The sequence below is a fragment of the Clarias gariepinus genome, chromosome 13 (genome assembly GCF_024256425.1).
Source record: "Clarias gariepinus isolate MV-2021 ecotype Netherlands chromosome 13, CGAR_prim_01v2, whole genome shotgun sequence".
NCBI lineage: Eukaryota > Metazoa > Chordata > Actinopteri > Siluriformes > Clariidae > Clarias > Clarias gariepinus.
This window is the reverse complement of record NC_071112.1, coordinates 24325617-24341836: the sequence shown is the minus strand read 5'-3', so window position 1 is coordinate 24341836 and position 16220 is coordinate 24325617. Positions and strand designations below refer to the sequence as shown.

Genomic DNA, 16220 nt, shown 5'->3' with positions numbered 1-16220 from the left:
AGCCTCTTTCAGTTGTTGTTTAGTCTTCAGACTCCTCAGGAGGTAAAATTCATGCTCGGTGGGTTAGTGAATGGTCATTGATTCGCCAGTCTAAAACATTCCACAATTTTGCCCTAATGAAGTCCCTTAATGTCTGAGCAGATTTGGGTCTTTGTTTTGTCTCATAATTACATTCTTCACAGTTCAATTGAATTCCTTTCTAAATTGGCAGTATACCGCAGAATATATTCTGCTGTAACTTCCATGAGTTACATCTATAATTATTAGTAAACCCATTCCAGAAGCAGTCGTACAGGACCAATGAGCTCAAAGCGATTATACTACCTCTACCATGCTAGACTAATGAGCTCATATGTTTTGGATCATGAACAGATTCTTTCATTTTCCACACATTCGCCTTGCCATCACTTTAGAAGTGGTTGGTTCCAGAACCTTTGTGGCTTATCTCTGTATTTCTTAGCAAATTCCAAACTTGCCTTTAAAAAGCCGACTTACTCCAGATGAATGGTTTGTATCTTGTGGTATGGCCTCCATAGGTCTTCTTTAAATGGTGGATTGCCATTCACTGTTTGTTTTAGTTTTTTTTTTTTTTTCAGCCCTCCCGATGCTTCTGTCATCAACTGCTGTTGTTTTTCTTGGCTAGCCTGGTTGATGTTTGGTTGAACACCAGTGGTTTCTTTCTTTTGCATTACAATCCAAATTAGTGGGGCAATGGCAATGCTTGATTTTCATACTTTTCTCAACTTCAAAATGTTTTGTATATGTCTTGTCATAGACAGTTTAATGTTGTTTTATCATTTTTAACATTAAATGCAGTCTTACAGTAACAAGCAAAGCTCAGGTTTAAAAGAGTAGACATTCCAAGATATTATTTGTTCAAACAATCAATCTAACAGGGCATACCTGGGTAAAAAGAAACACTTGTCAGTCATATTTTGGTCAGTTTAAACATAATTAAGTTTAAATAAAAGGTGCCTTATCTAGATGTAAATATTAGAAAGGTAAGCTCAAATTCTGACCTGTTGTCCATCCTGTGTTCATCTTTGAATCTTTGAATCTTAAACCTAAATGTATTCAGTGTATAGCAAAAAAATATATACATATATATTCACCATTCCAAAGCTTTCAGATGTAACTGCTTATTCATAGTGTGTCTCCAGTTAGATCTAAATCAAAATATAAAACTTGAGTTTAGGTGCATTACATATGTTGTACCTAATTGTTACAAGGAAATATAGATTGTAAACAAAGACAACGACTAAAAACATCTTGATTAAAATAAATGAATACACCTCTGGCCATAAGCTATTTATATTTTAGTCCATATTACTTAATCTTTAACAGTCTTAATTGGGTCTTTTAATAATTAACACATAATATTGTAAGATTCAATATTTATTTAAAGGATGGCACTGTATATAGTATGAAATTTTAATTAAAACGTGCTGTGACGTGATCAGTAAAATGATATTGTGTGCAATACGTTACATAAAAATTACAGTATACATTACCTAAGGTTGATGAGTGTCAACATTTTTATATAAAGGTTCTATTTAGTTACAGAAAAAAGTCACACACACACACACACACACACACACACACAATGAGGCCTTTACTATATAATAGTCAGTATAATTATATCATAAAACCCAGAATTAACAGAAATATTTTGAAAATATATTAATTAATTAATTTTTGCTTATCCTGGGTAAGGTTTCAGGGGGCACAAGGCAGGAAACACCCTAGAAGGTAGGCACACACAGAAACTATGGCCAATGTGTAAACACCAACCAGCACGTCTTTGGACTGTGGGGGGAAACTGATGTACCTGGAGGAAACCTACAGCACTTGGAGAACACTCAGAAAGACCAGAGGTCAGATATAAACCCCACCACTGGTGTCAAGCACTAAGTAATTGATCAACCATGTCCCTTTGAGGTTTTTAGCGTGGTATTAGTAACTTTCTGACACTTCTTATTGCAACGTTTATAATTTATAACGGGTACCTAAGATTTTGTGAAATTCCAAATTTAATCACGAATAAAAATTGGAGTTTGGGACGACCCTGGAACTGTCAGTGACATTTTATCCCTCTGAAAATGTTCACAGGAAACGTGGGTTTGGCCTGAGCGCGTCTTTAAAATATTTATCCGCTGATGGAAAGTGCGACGGAATGCATTTTTTCCTCGCTTATTACCCACACCGTGACGTAAGCTGTAAGGCCTGCCCCTCTTTTCTTCTAACAACTTCTGATTGGCTGAGACGGCATTTAAGGAATGTCTAGAAATTGGTTAAATAGCCTTTGCTCTGTACCGATGTCTGTAGTAAAGGCTAAGATCTAAACTTCAAAGAGAAGCCACTCTGTAGATGAATAGACTACAGAGCATAATAGATACAGTTTCGTGAGATACTTTGTAATTCTTTATTTAAATATATATTTTTTGGATCTTAGGCTTACGGAGGGGGAGATTTAGAAACAAGAGGATATAAGGAGGAACACGTATTTATTCATTGCTTAGGGATTTCTGTTCTTCAGGTGAGTTGTGCAAAGAAAAAAGTACAATATATAATCTTATTTATACGAATATGTGTATAATGCAAAAAAAGTTAAACTTTTTATAGTAATATTTTATTATTTGTATTATTTCTATAAACATATTATTTATATACAGCTGTGTGTGAGGGCTGACCATCATGTTGACCGCGTTGTGTTTGCTGCTGATGCTGTGGAGTTCACAAGGCAGCGGAATGGCAGGTGAGAACGAAAAACAAGCATTTCTTCATATAATATCAACTTTCTGAAAAGTCCCGGTCGTGGAGGTGTTCGCGTCTCACGGAACGCGTCTTTCTTTTTGCCTTTCCAGAGAGCCAGGAAGACAACAGCGTGTATGACTTATTCGAGCTCACAAAGATACAGAAAAAACACAACGGAGTGAGTCTCGTGAAGGGACCCGACCCTAACAGCCCAGCTTACAAAATCCTCAACCCCAACCTGATCCCTGTCATCCCTGAGCGCTCCTTCAGGGACCTCGTTTACTCCATCCAAGAGGAAAAAGGCTTCATATTCGTGGCCAACCTCAAGCAAGCCAAGGCGACCAAGGGCAGCCTGTTCTCTGTGGAGAGGAGGGACGGCTCGGGTGCTGTTTTTGAGCTTGTCTCAAATGGGAATGCCAACACTTTAGATCTGATTTACGCCACAGCAAGCGGCCAGCATGAGATCTCCATTGAAGACGCACGTCTGGCCAGCGGCAGCTGGATGAACATCACCCTGTTTGTGCAGGAGGACCGTGCGCAGCTCTATATCGGTTGTGAAGAGATCAACACAAGCGAACTAGATGTTCCTATACACCAGATTCTGACACAGGACGTGGCTGATGTCTCTGTCCTGAGGATTGGAAAAGGAGCAGTGAAAAACAGATTCATGGTAAGTGCTTCTGAATCTGAACTAGAACTCCCTACGTGTATTCCTCCTCTAATAAGACTTTAATAAGTTATGCTATTCATTTTTCATCAAAAAGAAAATTTTAAGTCCTCTTCTTTGTTCAGAGTCTGAATCCTGCATATATTCTGTATTGAAATTTTAAATATAAAATACATACTTTAACAGTGTGCGACATATTTGTTTCATATTCTGTGTTAATTTAATATATTGAACATATGATCCACTTATATTACATTATTATGGCATGACATGAAATTTGTAAAGTAAATCACAATTTAATCAATTGTACCACAATCCAGTTTTGGGGGGCCTCCTGATGGACCACATTTTTTTTTTCTCCAGCTCACAACACACCACGAGTGCTAGTTTTATGTATGTTAGTAGCTGGGAGAAAATGAAATGTGGACTGCCTGGAGGGCCCTGCTACCCAGGTTGCTCGAAAACATTGCTTTAACAGCTTCCTTTCTGACAGTGCTATTGAGTAACTGCAAGTAATACATACTAGAAGAACTGTGCCTACAGGAAACTATAGTTTCACCATTTGCTAAATTTTCTCTACAGGGGGTGCTCCAGAATGCACGATTTGTGTTTAGAACCACATTGGAGACAATCCTTCGTAACATGGGATGTGAGCGCTGTAAGTAATTATTCCAATCACAGAAACGCCACATAGTTTTAAAATGAATCATTTTGGTCAAACCTAGTGTAACTAGTGCCAACATCAGTATTTGCTCTCTGGACAGCTTCCTTCATTATTGACGTTGTGACCCTTGACAACCCAGTGAATGGCTCCAGTCCAGCTATACGCACAGATTACATTGGACACAAAACCAAAGGTAGGCTTCTGCACCAGATTTTTGTCATTATTTATACTCTGTATGCAATTTTGGCTAGTATGTAGAGTTTAAGACCTTTTTACTTTGTCCATGTAATTTAGATCTCTATGACATGTGTGGCTTCTCTTGTGATGACTTGGCTGGCATGTTTAAGGAGCTCAAGGGGCTTGGTGTGGTTGTTAAGCAATTGTCTAATCAGCTCCACCAAGTGGTAAGTATTAGAAACAGCTGTTCTCAGCGTGTGCTGACTCTCTTTCTGTCTCTCAACTCACATTCTGTTCAACTCCACCTTTACAAATACCAGAAACATCATTATCCCTTCTGCTTTTTTATTATTATTATTATTATTATTATTATTTTATGCATATGCCTCGAAAGGATGCTTTGTTTTCTCTGCTAAAACATTGTGTTTACTGTGTACACTTCCAGACTACAGACAATGCTCTGTTAAAGACCCAACTTAAGAATTACAGTGGGGTGTGCCTTCATAATGGCATTGTCTACAAGGACAAGGATGAATGGACAGTGGACAGTTGCACCCATTGTACTTGCCAGGTAAGCCTGCAGCTGGATCTGAATAAATTTGTAGTGGATTTCCTGACAAAATATTAATATTAATATTACCGTCTGTCTATAAATTTCAGAAAGGGTTCAGGATATGACAGACAGAAAACAAGGGTCATAATGAAATTTAAATGGAAGCCTCTTGTTGTGAGGCAGAGCACTAGCACATTATTTTAAAAAAAATTCTGTGATTAGAAGAGAGTGTTGGTGTCTTGCTACTTTTAACATGTTTGCATAAAGTACGGTCAAGTGTTAACTAGACCAAAATTCTAGAGGACTGCCTACATTTATTATATCTGTTATTTTGTGTCTACTCATTGCAAATCTCAATAATCTGGACTAAATGCAGTATTTCTTTCATAGAACTCTGCCACTATTTGCCGGGAAATCTCCTGCCCTCTTATGCCTTGTGCCAATGCCACTGTGCCCGATGGTGAATGCTGCCCACGTTGTGGAACTTGTAAGTTTTTTTATTTTATTTTAGAAACATATTTATTTTTTAACATTGTCCCATAACATGACTTTATTTGTCTAAACTCTTAAATGTGTTCTAGCATTATAATTTCAAACAGCTGGAATCTGCTCTAACCAAGTGTCTCCACTTCTCTCCCTCTTCAGTGAATGACTACGCCGATGATGGATGGTCCCCCTGGTCTGAGTGGACCCACTGCTCAGTGACCTGTGGGCGTGGAATCCAGCAACGTGGACGCTCCTGTGACCGTATCAACAGCATCTGTGAGGGTACCTCAGTGCAGACCAGAGACTGCTACCTGCAGGAGTGTGACAAACGCTGTAAGTCCTAATTTTTGTTGGAACTTGAACGTTCAGGGTGCATCTATACATTATCCAAAAATTTTTTTGGTATTAAAAACAACATTGTATTTTCTGTACATATCTTGCAATTTTAATATATTAAAACACAAGTTGACTAAGGTTAAACTTTTTTATTGCAGTCAAGCAAGATGGAGGCTGGAGCCACTGGTCTCCCTGGTCCTCATGTTCAGTGACCTGTGGCGTGGGCGTCATCACTCGCATCCGCCTCTGTAACTCACCCACCCCACAAATGGGAGGCAAAGACTGTCAAGGAGAAGGGAGACAGACAGAACCATGCACGTTGTCCCCTTGCCCAAGTAAGAAATTTTACATAACATTATATAAAACAAGGTTTTGTAGGTATTGTTACTAGGAATTATAGTCCGGTTTGACACACATAAAGTAAATAACTATTAAATACTCAATCTCTTTTTTTCCTGTCTATTTGTGGCTTAGTCAATGGAGGCTGGGGTCCATGGTCACTTTGGGACTCTTGCTCTGTCACTTGTGGAGGTGGACTGCAGAGCAGAAATCGTCTTTGTAACAATCCTGTGCCCAAATATGGTGGAAAAGAGTGCACTGGTGATTCCAAAGGCACCCGCATATGCAACTCTCAAGAATGTCCCATTGGTAAGCAGGACACTTACTTTTAGTCGGTAATTTGTTTTTATTTACCAAAATGTAAAGCAAACAACTAAGCTTCTTTTTTCCCCCAAAGATGGCTGTCTTTCCAATCCTTGCTTTGCTGGTGCACAGTGCACCAGCTTTCCTGATGGCTCCTGGAAATGTGGGGAATGTCCACTTGGGTATACTGGAGATGGAATTCATTGTGAAGATATTGATGAGGTATGAACATTTTGAAGAAAAAAGTTGCATATACTGTATTTTATGTCACAAATGATGGCTGCTAAGTGTACACTTTGTTTCTGCAGTGCAAAACAGTCCCTGACGCTTGCTTCACCCTCAATGGAGTCCATCGTTGTAAGAACACAAGTCCAGGCTACAACTGCCTACCATGTCCTTCTCGCTACTCTGGAAATCAGCCTTTTGGCCAGAGCAGTGAGCAAGCTATAGCCAACAAACAGGTGAGAGATGTTCTGATTGTCTGACATGAATAAAATTTTAATAACATTAAATAGCATCTACTGTTAAACACATGACACATTAAATGGCTGATGTAACTCAAATTTTAAAAAGTCAGAATCTAGGGAGTTGTACTGTACAGTCCCCAGTTTAAAATCTGCTGAATTATAGAATGAAAAATATGATGGATCCTGTTCATATGTGTGAGGAAAAAAACTCATATCATATCCCTTCCAGGTCTGCACACCAAGGAACCCATGTCAAGATGGCACCCATGACTGTAATAAAAAGGCCAATTGTATTTATTTGGGCATTTTCTCGGACATCATGTTTCGCTGTGAATGCAAGCCAGGCTATGCTGGTAATGGTTATATATGTGGAGAGGACACTGACCTTGATGGCTGGCCAAACACTGACCTCCACTGTGTTGAGAATGCCACCTACCACTGCAAGAAGGTAACTGTCTTTTTGATTGTATGCCTAGAAACCACATTGCCTTGAGTTTGCAATACCTTAATTCAACCTCAATCTTTTAGGATAACTGTCCTGACCTTCCCAACTCCGGGCAAGAGGACTATGACAAAGATGGAACCGGGGATGCTTGTGATTATGATGATGACAATGATGGGATCCCTGATGAAAGGGTGAGTTGAAGACACTTTTCCACTCCAGTGCAATGTTTGTTTATCCAAAATAGAGCAAGAATTAAAGAAGAGTGAAGGCATGCGCAAGCCTACCAGCAATAACAATAATAACCATAATGGCAGTGCTCTGGAACCTTTTGGTTTTAAATGTATGATTTAAAGTTCTATTTAGGGTAACATGAACTAGACAAATACATAGCACCTTACCCAAAGTCAAACCTTAAATACCAGCACACATGGAGTTTCAATCTTGCAGTCTATTCTGTAAATCTCTAGGCACTGAGAAAAATGGGTCCCAGATGTTTAAATGGTTAATGGATCTTTTTGAAATTGAATTACTGACATGAACTAAATGTTTAATTATTAAACCCTTTTTCTATCTGAAACAGGACAACTGCCAATTTGTCTTCAATCCAAGGCAATTTGACCAAGATCAAGATGAAGTTGGTGACCGATGTGATAACTGCCCACATGACAGCAATCCAGACCAGGCAGACACAGATAAAAACGGAGAAGGCGATGCTTGTGCAATTGATATTGATGGGGACGGTAAGAGTTAAGCTTAGCAATTGCATGACTGAGACAACTCTTATGTCTGCTAGTGGCTAATCAAATAATTCCTTGCTCAGGTATTTTGAATGAAAACGACAACTGCCCATACGTCTACAATACTGACCAGAGAGACACTGACAAAGATGGGGTTGGAGACCACTGTGATAACTGTCCATTGGAGCACAACCCAGATCAGGTGAGTCACACTTTATCAACAAAATGTTTGGTCAGGAAACCTGTTTTTTTGTACAGTTTGGAATGTAAGGCACATTGTTTAAATTCAAAAAGCATTGCCTTGAATGCACCAGACCATACATATACATACTGTATACATACAACCTACAGAATATTTGAGGTTGACTATAAAAATAGACTGCAAACTGAATAAAGAACTAATTTAGCATAGAAGTTAAACAGGCAAAATTCATGGTATTATTTCATGAGCTATGAATGCACCTCTATCCATGTGGGAGTGAAGACAGAAGATGACATTTTAGGGAAAAAAACCACAGCATTTTTGAGGCATTGCAAACTAATTAGCAGCCATTCACAACAATGTCCTATACAACAGCTTCATTCATGATTTTCCTCCTACAGATTGACTCTGATTCAGATAACGTGGGTGACAAATGCGACAGCAATCAGGACATTGACGACGACGGTCACCAGAATAATCTGGACAACTGTCCATACATCGCCAATGCCAACCAGGCTGATCATGACAAGGATGGCAAAGGTGATGCATGTGACCATGATGATGACAATGATGGTGTGCCGGATGAAAGAGACAACTGTAGACTGGCCTTCAACCCAGATCAGTTAGACACTGATGGTAAGCACAATATCAATAGCAATAGAATTTATTAACTGATAAAAAAAAAAAAACTTTCTTAACTTGACCTAAACATTGTAATTTCTTGTAGGTGATGGACGTGGTGATGTTTGCAAGGATGATTTTGACCAAGACAATATCCCTGATATTATTGACGTATGTCCAGAGAACTTTGCTATCAGTGAAACAGATTTCCGTAGGTTCCAGATGGTTCCTCTAGACCCCGCAGGAACCTCACAAATTGACCCTAACTGGGTGGTCCGTCACCAGGGTAAAGAGCTTCTTCAGACGGTCAACTGCGACCCTGGTATTGCTGTTGGTAAGTACCTAAAAATCAGTTGAATAGAAAAGAAACATCAACATTGGCATAATTTAACCATAATCCTTGTCTTCGGTTTCTCTTAGGTTTTGACGAGTTCAATGCAGTGGATTTTAGTGGAACCTTCTTTATCAATACTGACAGAGATGATGATTATGCTGGCTTTGTGTTTGGCTACCAGTCCAGCTCCCGCTTCTATGTAGTGATGTGGAAACAGATTACACAGACCTACTGGTCTCACACACCCACAAAAGCTCAGGGCTACTCTGGACTGTCCATCAAAGTGGTCAATTCCACCACAGGTCCAGGAGAACACCTTAGGAATGCTTTGTGGCATACAGGAGACACAGCAGGACAGGTAACTAGCATTTGTCCTTAAAACATACCTTTTTAAAAGATGCTAAGTCAGCCCTTTTTGCAGAATGTAATGTTTATATTAAATATGTTGACTGTCTTAAATTTCAGGTGCGCACTTTGTGGCATGACCCCAAGAAAATTGGCTGGAAGGATTTCACTGCTTACAGATGGCAGCTGATCCATAGACCCAATACTGGACTTATCAGGTTAGTGTTCAGCTTAAAACCTTTATTAGATAACAACAACAAAAAACATCATTCTGATACATACCATGGCTCTAATGACATCATGACATCTAATTATCATCTTTTATTCCCCCCCCCAGAGTCATTATGTATGAAGGCAAGAAAGTCATGGCAGATTCTGGAAACATATATGATAAAACATATGCTGGTGGAAGGCTTGGCCTCTTTGTCTTCTCTCAGGAAATGGTTTACTTCTCAGACCTTAAATATGAATGCAGAGGTATTTTACATTTTTACCTTTTTAAATAACATCAAAATATAAGTATATTTTATATGTAAGCACGTGGTAGATCGGTATACTAATATTTGTTTCGGCTGTCCTTTTCTTTCAGATGTTTAACAGGACTTCTTTCCAAATGAGCCAACGATCTTTTTGTTATTGACCAAGACATGTGCTATGAAGCAAGGCCGAAGGAACTCTGTCATGGTGGGACCAATGCAAACAAAAGGAAAAGTTCAAAGGTCATGTGACCTTTGGATAAATACCAGCTGGATGCAAATCTTGTTCCTGCAGAAAAGCAGGTAAATCATAATCTCTGCATGGACCAGGGAATCGAAAACTTTTAAGACTTCTCCAGTTCTAAACTGGTCTCCTGTTACCAAAAAAAAAGAAGAGTTGTATTTAAGTGTAAAGATCTGCTGTGGACTATGATCCCGAGAGAAAGAAACCCCTCATAATATGGAGTAAAACCGGCGCTCTATTTCCTTTTAATACACAGAAACGGTCTGTCTGTTTCTTTAAGCAAATGAGTTTTCGGTTTGAATGTTTGTCAAAAGACCCCATGCCATGGTTGTGTGTTAATTGAAAAGCCACTTGCGCCCTTTTCTGAAGGCATTAAATACATTCTGGTGTTCTCAGGGTAAAGGGACCCGTGTCAATGTTTTAAACAACATCATATCTATCACATACGTAACCAAAGAAATTAATTAATGCCTGTTACTATGTAACGGGCAAAGAGACGTTTAGTCACATTGTACTAATTTATATTATTGACACCCTGTGTGTGTGTGTGTGTGTTAGAGAGAGAGAGAGAGAGAGAAAGAGAGAGAGAGAAAGAGAGAGAGAGAAAGAGAGAGAGAATATTATAAACCATTGAAACAAACTGGATTTTTATAGTAGAATTTATTTTATGTTTTAAATTGTCATGATTTTTAAAATCCAAAATCCAGACCATGTTGTAGTTTTAACTAACTCAGCTTGTACAACGCTTTGCATTCTTAACAGCAAGGAAAGACAATATACAAATAATACCTCATACTAGAATACAAAACAGTCACATTTTTTATTTAGTTACCAATTGTATGTTTTTTAAATGTATATAATACAAAATATTTTTCCACATACAATACCCCAACAGGGCATAAATGATTTTTATGTTGTACTTAATGAATGGATGATGCATTTTTAAATAATAAGTTATTATTGATGTTTGATGTTTTTTTTAAGATGTAGTTTTATGTTTGTAGATATGTGATATTTAAATAATTTATCAGGAAGTGTAAGATGTTTTTGGAAGTGTTTTGTATGTATAAACAGTTTGCACAGTGTTATGAGGATGTTTTTATTGTCTTTTGTTGTTGTTGTTCTTGTCCTTGTCTTGTCCTTGTCCCCGCCCAAGAATTGCCTTGTATTGAGGGCTGTGTTATATTTTTATATTTAATTTCTTTCCACAAAAATGCTGTTTTTACCTATATGTCATTTCTAAAAGAACAAACAAACAATAAATGGTTAAAGATTAAACTGTTGTCTGAGGTTTTAAGCTATGCATTATATTAGCCAATATACACTAGTGATTTATAATCATTTTAATCAAGGGCTCAACCATGCATCTAAAAATAAATTTTTAGATCTTTTCATTTAATCATTTGCTCACAATGACATGATCTAAAAAGACAGACTTACATACTGTATATGACATATACTGTAAGACTTATATTGATTATTACTCTTGTGATTATTGCTTTCTTAACAACTGCACTACGTTTCCTTACCCCAAAAATCTCCCTTATCTGGAAATCTGTCTAGCCATTCTCATCTGACCTCTAGCCTTAAACAAGGCTAGAGGTCAGATGAGAATGGCTAGACAGATTTCCAGATAAGGGAGATTTTTGGTTTGAGTGTTTCATTAACAGCTGAGCTCCTGGGACTACAGCTGTTAATGAAACACTCAAACCAATCCATTTAGCACCAACAAATATGCCACGTTCAAAGTCAAAGGGATCACATTCTTCCTATATTAAAAAATTAATCACGGTAGGGCTGTGGGGACTTTTCCTCTTAACTTTTATAAGAAAAGAAGAGCGGCTAGGCTAGGCTAACAGCAGCAGCCACATGACCAATGCCTTGTACCACCCCGGATGCGGGATCTGTTGGTATCCGATGTGCATGTGAGTATATTTGGGTTTAAATCATTTATATTACACATATCATGCTTTACATTTACGATATCCCTCCTGCTATAGTTATGCAGGAGGGTTTTCTTGTTTTGTGTTTTTTCTTGTGTGTTTGTGTTTATCTGCTGTTCCCCCTGATTTAAACACGTCATTGGATGTGTTTGGGGTGTGCACGCGAGACTGGACCCTCGGCCTCCACCGCGCCACCATTAAAGCGACCTTGGACATATATAAATTAAATAAAGATTCGGTATTTCTGGTGGTCCTTACCCTTTTTCTGCTAACGGATAGTTATTGTTCTAGTAACAGTAGGTAGTTTGTTACAGTGGCGCCCAACGTGGAGCCATCAGAGTTTCCTGTTATTATTATACTGTATATTGTGTATATTATACATTGATGCATGGTTGTTGTTAGCTGTTACCTACCCAGCCATCTCTTATACCATTTTTGCACTCTGAAATACACCCACTCAAGGATTTGATTAATCAATCAGTCTATACAAATTAAATTGGGTCAAATTATGGCAGAGTCCAGTGTATGAGCTGGGGAAGGGTTGTTAGCTCACAACTTCACAGCAGGCCCTTTCATGAGCCGACGTGAGCCCATTCAAGACCTTAGCCACCTTTATCTAGACACCAATGATGGGAAAGGGTCTGGGCTGGACGATGAGGGCGGTAGGGTAGAACAACCGCTCCCTGATGAACAGCTGCCTCCTCCTCCTCCACCTGTTGATGCTAAATGACACTAAATGATCATCTCCATGGTGCTGGCAGCCTACCTTGAAGAAGTAGAAACGACGCTGGAAACGTCTCTGCAGACAATAAAAGACAGACTCACCCAGCGAATGGATGAGTTGTCCGATCAGGTGGGTGAGCTGCAACGCAATCGCAACACTGATATGTTAATGAACCAGCACAAACTGGAAAGTGTCCAAGCAGAGATGCAACAACTGTGCCAGATGGTAAAAAAAACAGTGTGAGGATCAATTGAATGACGTAGGCCATTTCATGGTGGAGTGTATAAAAAGGCAGGACTCACAATTAAGGGCCATGATGGGTGCGCAACCGGTCGCTACCTCCACTCCTTTTCCTCTGCCAGGGTCTGGTTCCCATCTGCCCTTTATCAATAGGTGCTTTCATGCTCCTACTTTCAGTTAAACAAGGAGAAAACTGAAGGCATTGCATTTGGAAACAAAGGATGCGGCTCTATGCTCATACCTTCACTCTAGGGGTCAGATAACTAAAAGTCAGGTCAAGAATCTTGGGGTGATTCTGGAGACAGACCTTATGTTCAGTAGCCATGTTAAAGCAGTAACTAAATCAGCATACTACAGTATCATCTCAAAAACATTGCAAGAATTAGATGTTTTGTTTCAGACTTGGAGAAACTTATCCATGCCTTTATTACCAGCAGGGTGGATTATAATAATGGTCTCCTCACTGGCCTCCCCAAGAAGACCATTAGACAGCTGCAGCTCATTCAGAACGCTACTGCCAGAATTCTGACTAGAACCAGAAAATCTGATCACATCACACTTACACTGGCTTCCTGTAACATTTAGGATAGACTTGAAAGTACTTTTACTTGTTTATAAATCACTTAACGGCCTAGGACCTAAATACATTACATTTAGGCATTTGGCTGACGCTCTTATCCAAAGCGACTTACATTTTTATCTCATTATACGTCTGAGCAGTTGAGGGTTAAGGGCCTTGCTCAAGGGCCCAACAGTGGCAACTTTGTGATTGTGGGGATTGAACCTGGAATTTTCTGAACCACAGGTCAATGCCTTAACCACTGAGCTACCCCTGGCCCATCACAGGTACAGTATGCTCATTAAATATAAACCTAACAGACCACTTATATTGTTAGAATCGAGTCAGTTAGAAATACCAAGGGTTCACACAAAACAAGGGGAGTCAGCTTTTAGCCATTATGCTGCCCGCAGTTGGAACCAGCTTCCAGAAGAGATCAGATGTGCTAAAACATTAGTCACATTTAAATCTAGACCTAAAACTCATCTCTTTAGCTGTGCATTTATTGAATAAGCACTGTGTTACAGTACGTCTAAACCGACTGCATTATTTTATGTTTACCTAATATTTTAAACTGTTTTATTATTTTTTTATTTAGTTTTTATTCGTTTTCTATCTTTATATAAAATTTTATTTAATGGGATATGAAGGGATTAAAACAGAAGAAGCCAAGGTAGCAGCCATACAAACTTACCCCGTTCCCTGCAACCTTACAGGGCTACAGCGCTTCCTAGGTCTGGCTGGTTGGTACCACCATTTCATTCCCCACTTCTGAGAGCGTGCTGCTCCTTCACACGCTCTGAAGAAGAAAGTTGCCAAGTGGGTCTGAATCTCTAAATGCCAGTCAGCCCCAGACTTTAACCGCTCCTTTAAGGTGCAGACGAATGCCAGCAACATTGGCCTAGGTGCAGTGCTCCCCCCAAATCACGAGGATGGGAAACATGTGATTGCCTACGCTTCCCAGCTGCTGCATGGAGCTGAAAGTAAATACTCAGTGTTAGAGAAGAAATGTCTAAGTGTCATGTGGACAGTGGAGAAATGGCGTCAATATCTGGAGGGCTAGGCTTTTACCATCATCACTGACCATGCTGCTCTAACCTGGGTTTTTAATCAGCCGAACCCCTTCTCACGCCTAACGCGCTGGGTACTCAGGCTACAGAGGGGGAGCTGGAGAGAGACTGTGGAGAGAGGAAAGGTTGGATCCCGATGTTAGGAAAATACATTACTGCATAGTGAACCAGTTCTTCTATTGTCAGATCCCCAAACAGGCTGGGTGTAGTCTTCTCCTGCTGGTCATCCCAACATCTCTGCAACCTCATTATCTGCAGTACACCAACGACAACCCTCTCAGTTGTCATCTTGGGTGGATGAAGACCCTAAGGAGGGTGCTGGAGGTTGCCTACTGGCCGGAGATACGCCGAGTTGTCTGGGAATATTGTAAAAACTTGTCAGAAATACAAACCTTGTATTAGTAAGCTGACAGGTTTACTACAAAGCACACTTGTGGTGGAACCTGGTTTTATGTTAGGGGTAGATCTTATGGGTCCATTTTCCAGTTAACATCTGCTGGTGGTCGTCCATTGCCGCAGCAAATGGGTCGAAATGTTTCCTCTAAGAACAACCAAGGCTCACAACATAGCCACCATCTTAACCAGGGAGATTTTTACACCCCCTTACCTAGTTTTTGACAGGGGTTCGCAGTTCACTTCCCAGCTACTTTATACCATCTGCCGGCACTGGGGTATAACCCAAAAGTTCAATGAAAAATTGAAGTTCATGATCGCTACATTCGTCAAAGAAAATCACAAGCAGTGGGACCAATGGATTCGCTATCAATATGGCCTGGCAGGAAATCACCGGTTACACCCCAGCGGAGATAGCACTGGGACGCAAACTGAAGGGACCACTAGAGAGGATGCTGCATCAAAACATCTCACCTGATCATCCTGCCTATGCCACAGTAGAGCGTCAGGAAGCATTGTTCCAAGTCGCCCGAGCAACGTAGCCCGTGCCCAGTATTATAACTTCAGACGATGGGTGGGAGCCCGTAACTAGGCAACCACCTGTTACAACACACTCAATTTTTCAGTGACCTTATAGAGGCCCAAGATTGGCAAGTGCCACTATTAATTGATAGAAAAGTGCAATTGTGAAAATTGCCCACAAACAAAGTCCTTGACCTCACTTACTTATCGTCTAAACTGCTTTATACTGTATATAGGGTCATGGGAGCCTCGAGCCTATACCAGGAAACTCAGGGCATGAGATGGGTACACCCTGGATCCCCATCCAGGCCACACACACACAAATTCACACACTATGGGCAATTTAGGAACACCAATTAGCCTAATCTGCGTGTCTTTGGACTGTGGAAGGACGCCGGAGTACCCGGGGTTAACCCACCAAGCAGGGAAAAGATGCAAACTCCATGCACGCAGGCCTTGAGGTGGAAACTGAATCGACTATTGAGGTGACAGAGCTAACCACTAAGCCATCATGCTGCCAGTCCTTGACCTGTATCTGCATAATTTTATGCACTACACTGCATTAAAAAAATACATTTAAAAAATAATAATATAAACCTGTTATTTACCTTGACATTAT

General features: G+C 39.8%; 1 protein-coding gene across 1 annotated transcript; it reads left to right on the top strand.

The window, feature by feature from the left end:
• The first annotated feature begins 2329 nt into the window (after positions 1-2329).
• Positions 2330-11428, top strand: LOC128535563 (thrombospondin-1-like). Its single transcript, XM_053509554.1, has 23 exons — positions 2330-2536; positions 2673-2755; positions 2865-3424; positions 4004-4079; positions 4186-4278; positions 4380-4489; positions 4708-4833; positions 5206-5302; positions 5461-5634; positions 5796-5972; positions 6112-6285; positions 6374-6501; positions 6588-6740; positions 6976-7194; positions 7275-7382; positions 7772-7931; positions 8012-8130; positions 8532-8766; positions 8858-9085; positions 9172-9443; positions 9551-9648; positions 9768-9907; positions 10020-11428. Exons 2-23 carry the CDS (start codon positions 2695-2697, stop codon positions 10025-10027), a joined length of 3516 nt encoding a protein of 1171 aa, XP_053365529.1. The 5' UTR covers positions 2330-2536; positions 2673-2694; the 3' UTR covers positions 10028-11428.
• Positions 11429-16220: the final 4792 nt, after the last annotated feature.

What these genes read in the sequence shown, in the direction of transcription:
- LOC128535563 (XM_053509554.1), top strand. Translation starts at nt 2,695, where the DNA reads ATGTTGACCGCGTTGTGTTTGCTGCTGATGCTGTGGAGTTCACAAGGC. An exon ending in AATTGATATTGATGGGGACG is followed by an intron (nt 7,932 to 8,011) that starts GTAAGAGTTAAG and finishes TTCCTTGCTCAG; the next exon opens with GTATTTTGAATGAAAACGAC. An exon ending in CCCAATACTGGACTTATCAG is followed by an intron (nt 9,649 to 9,767) that starts GTTAGTGTTCAG and finishes TCCCCCCCCCAG; the next exon opens with AGTCATTATGTATGAAGGCA.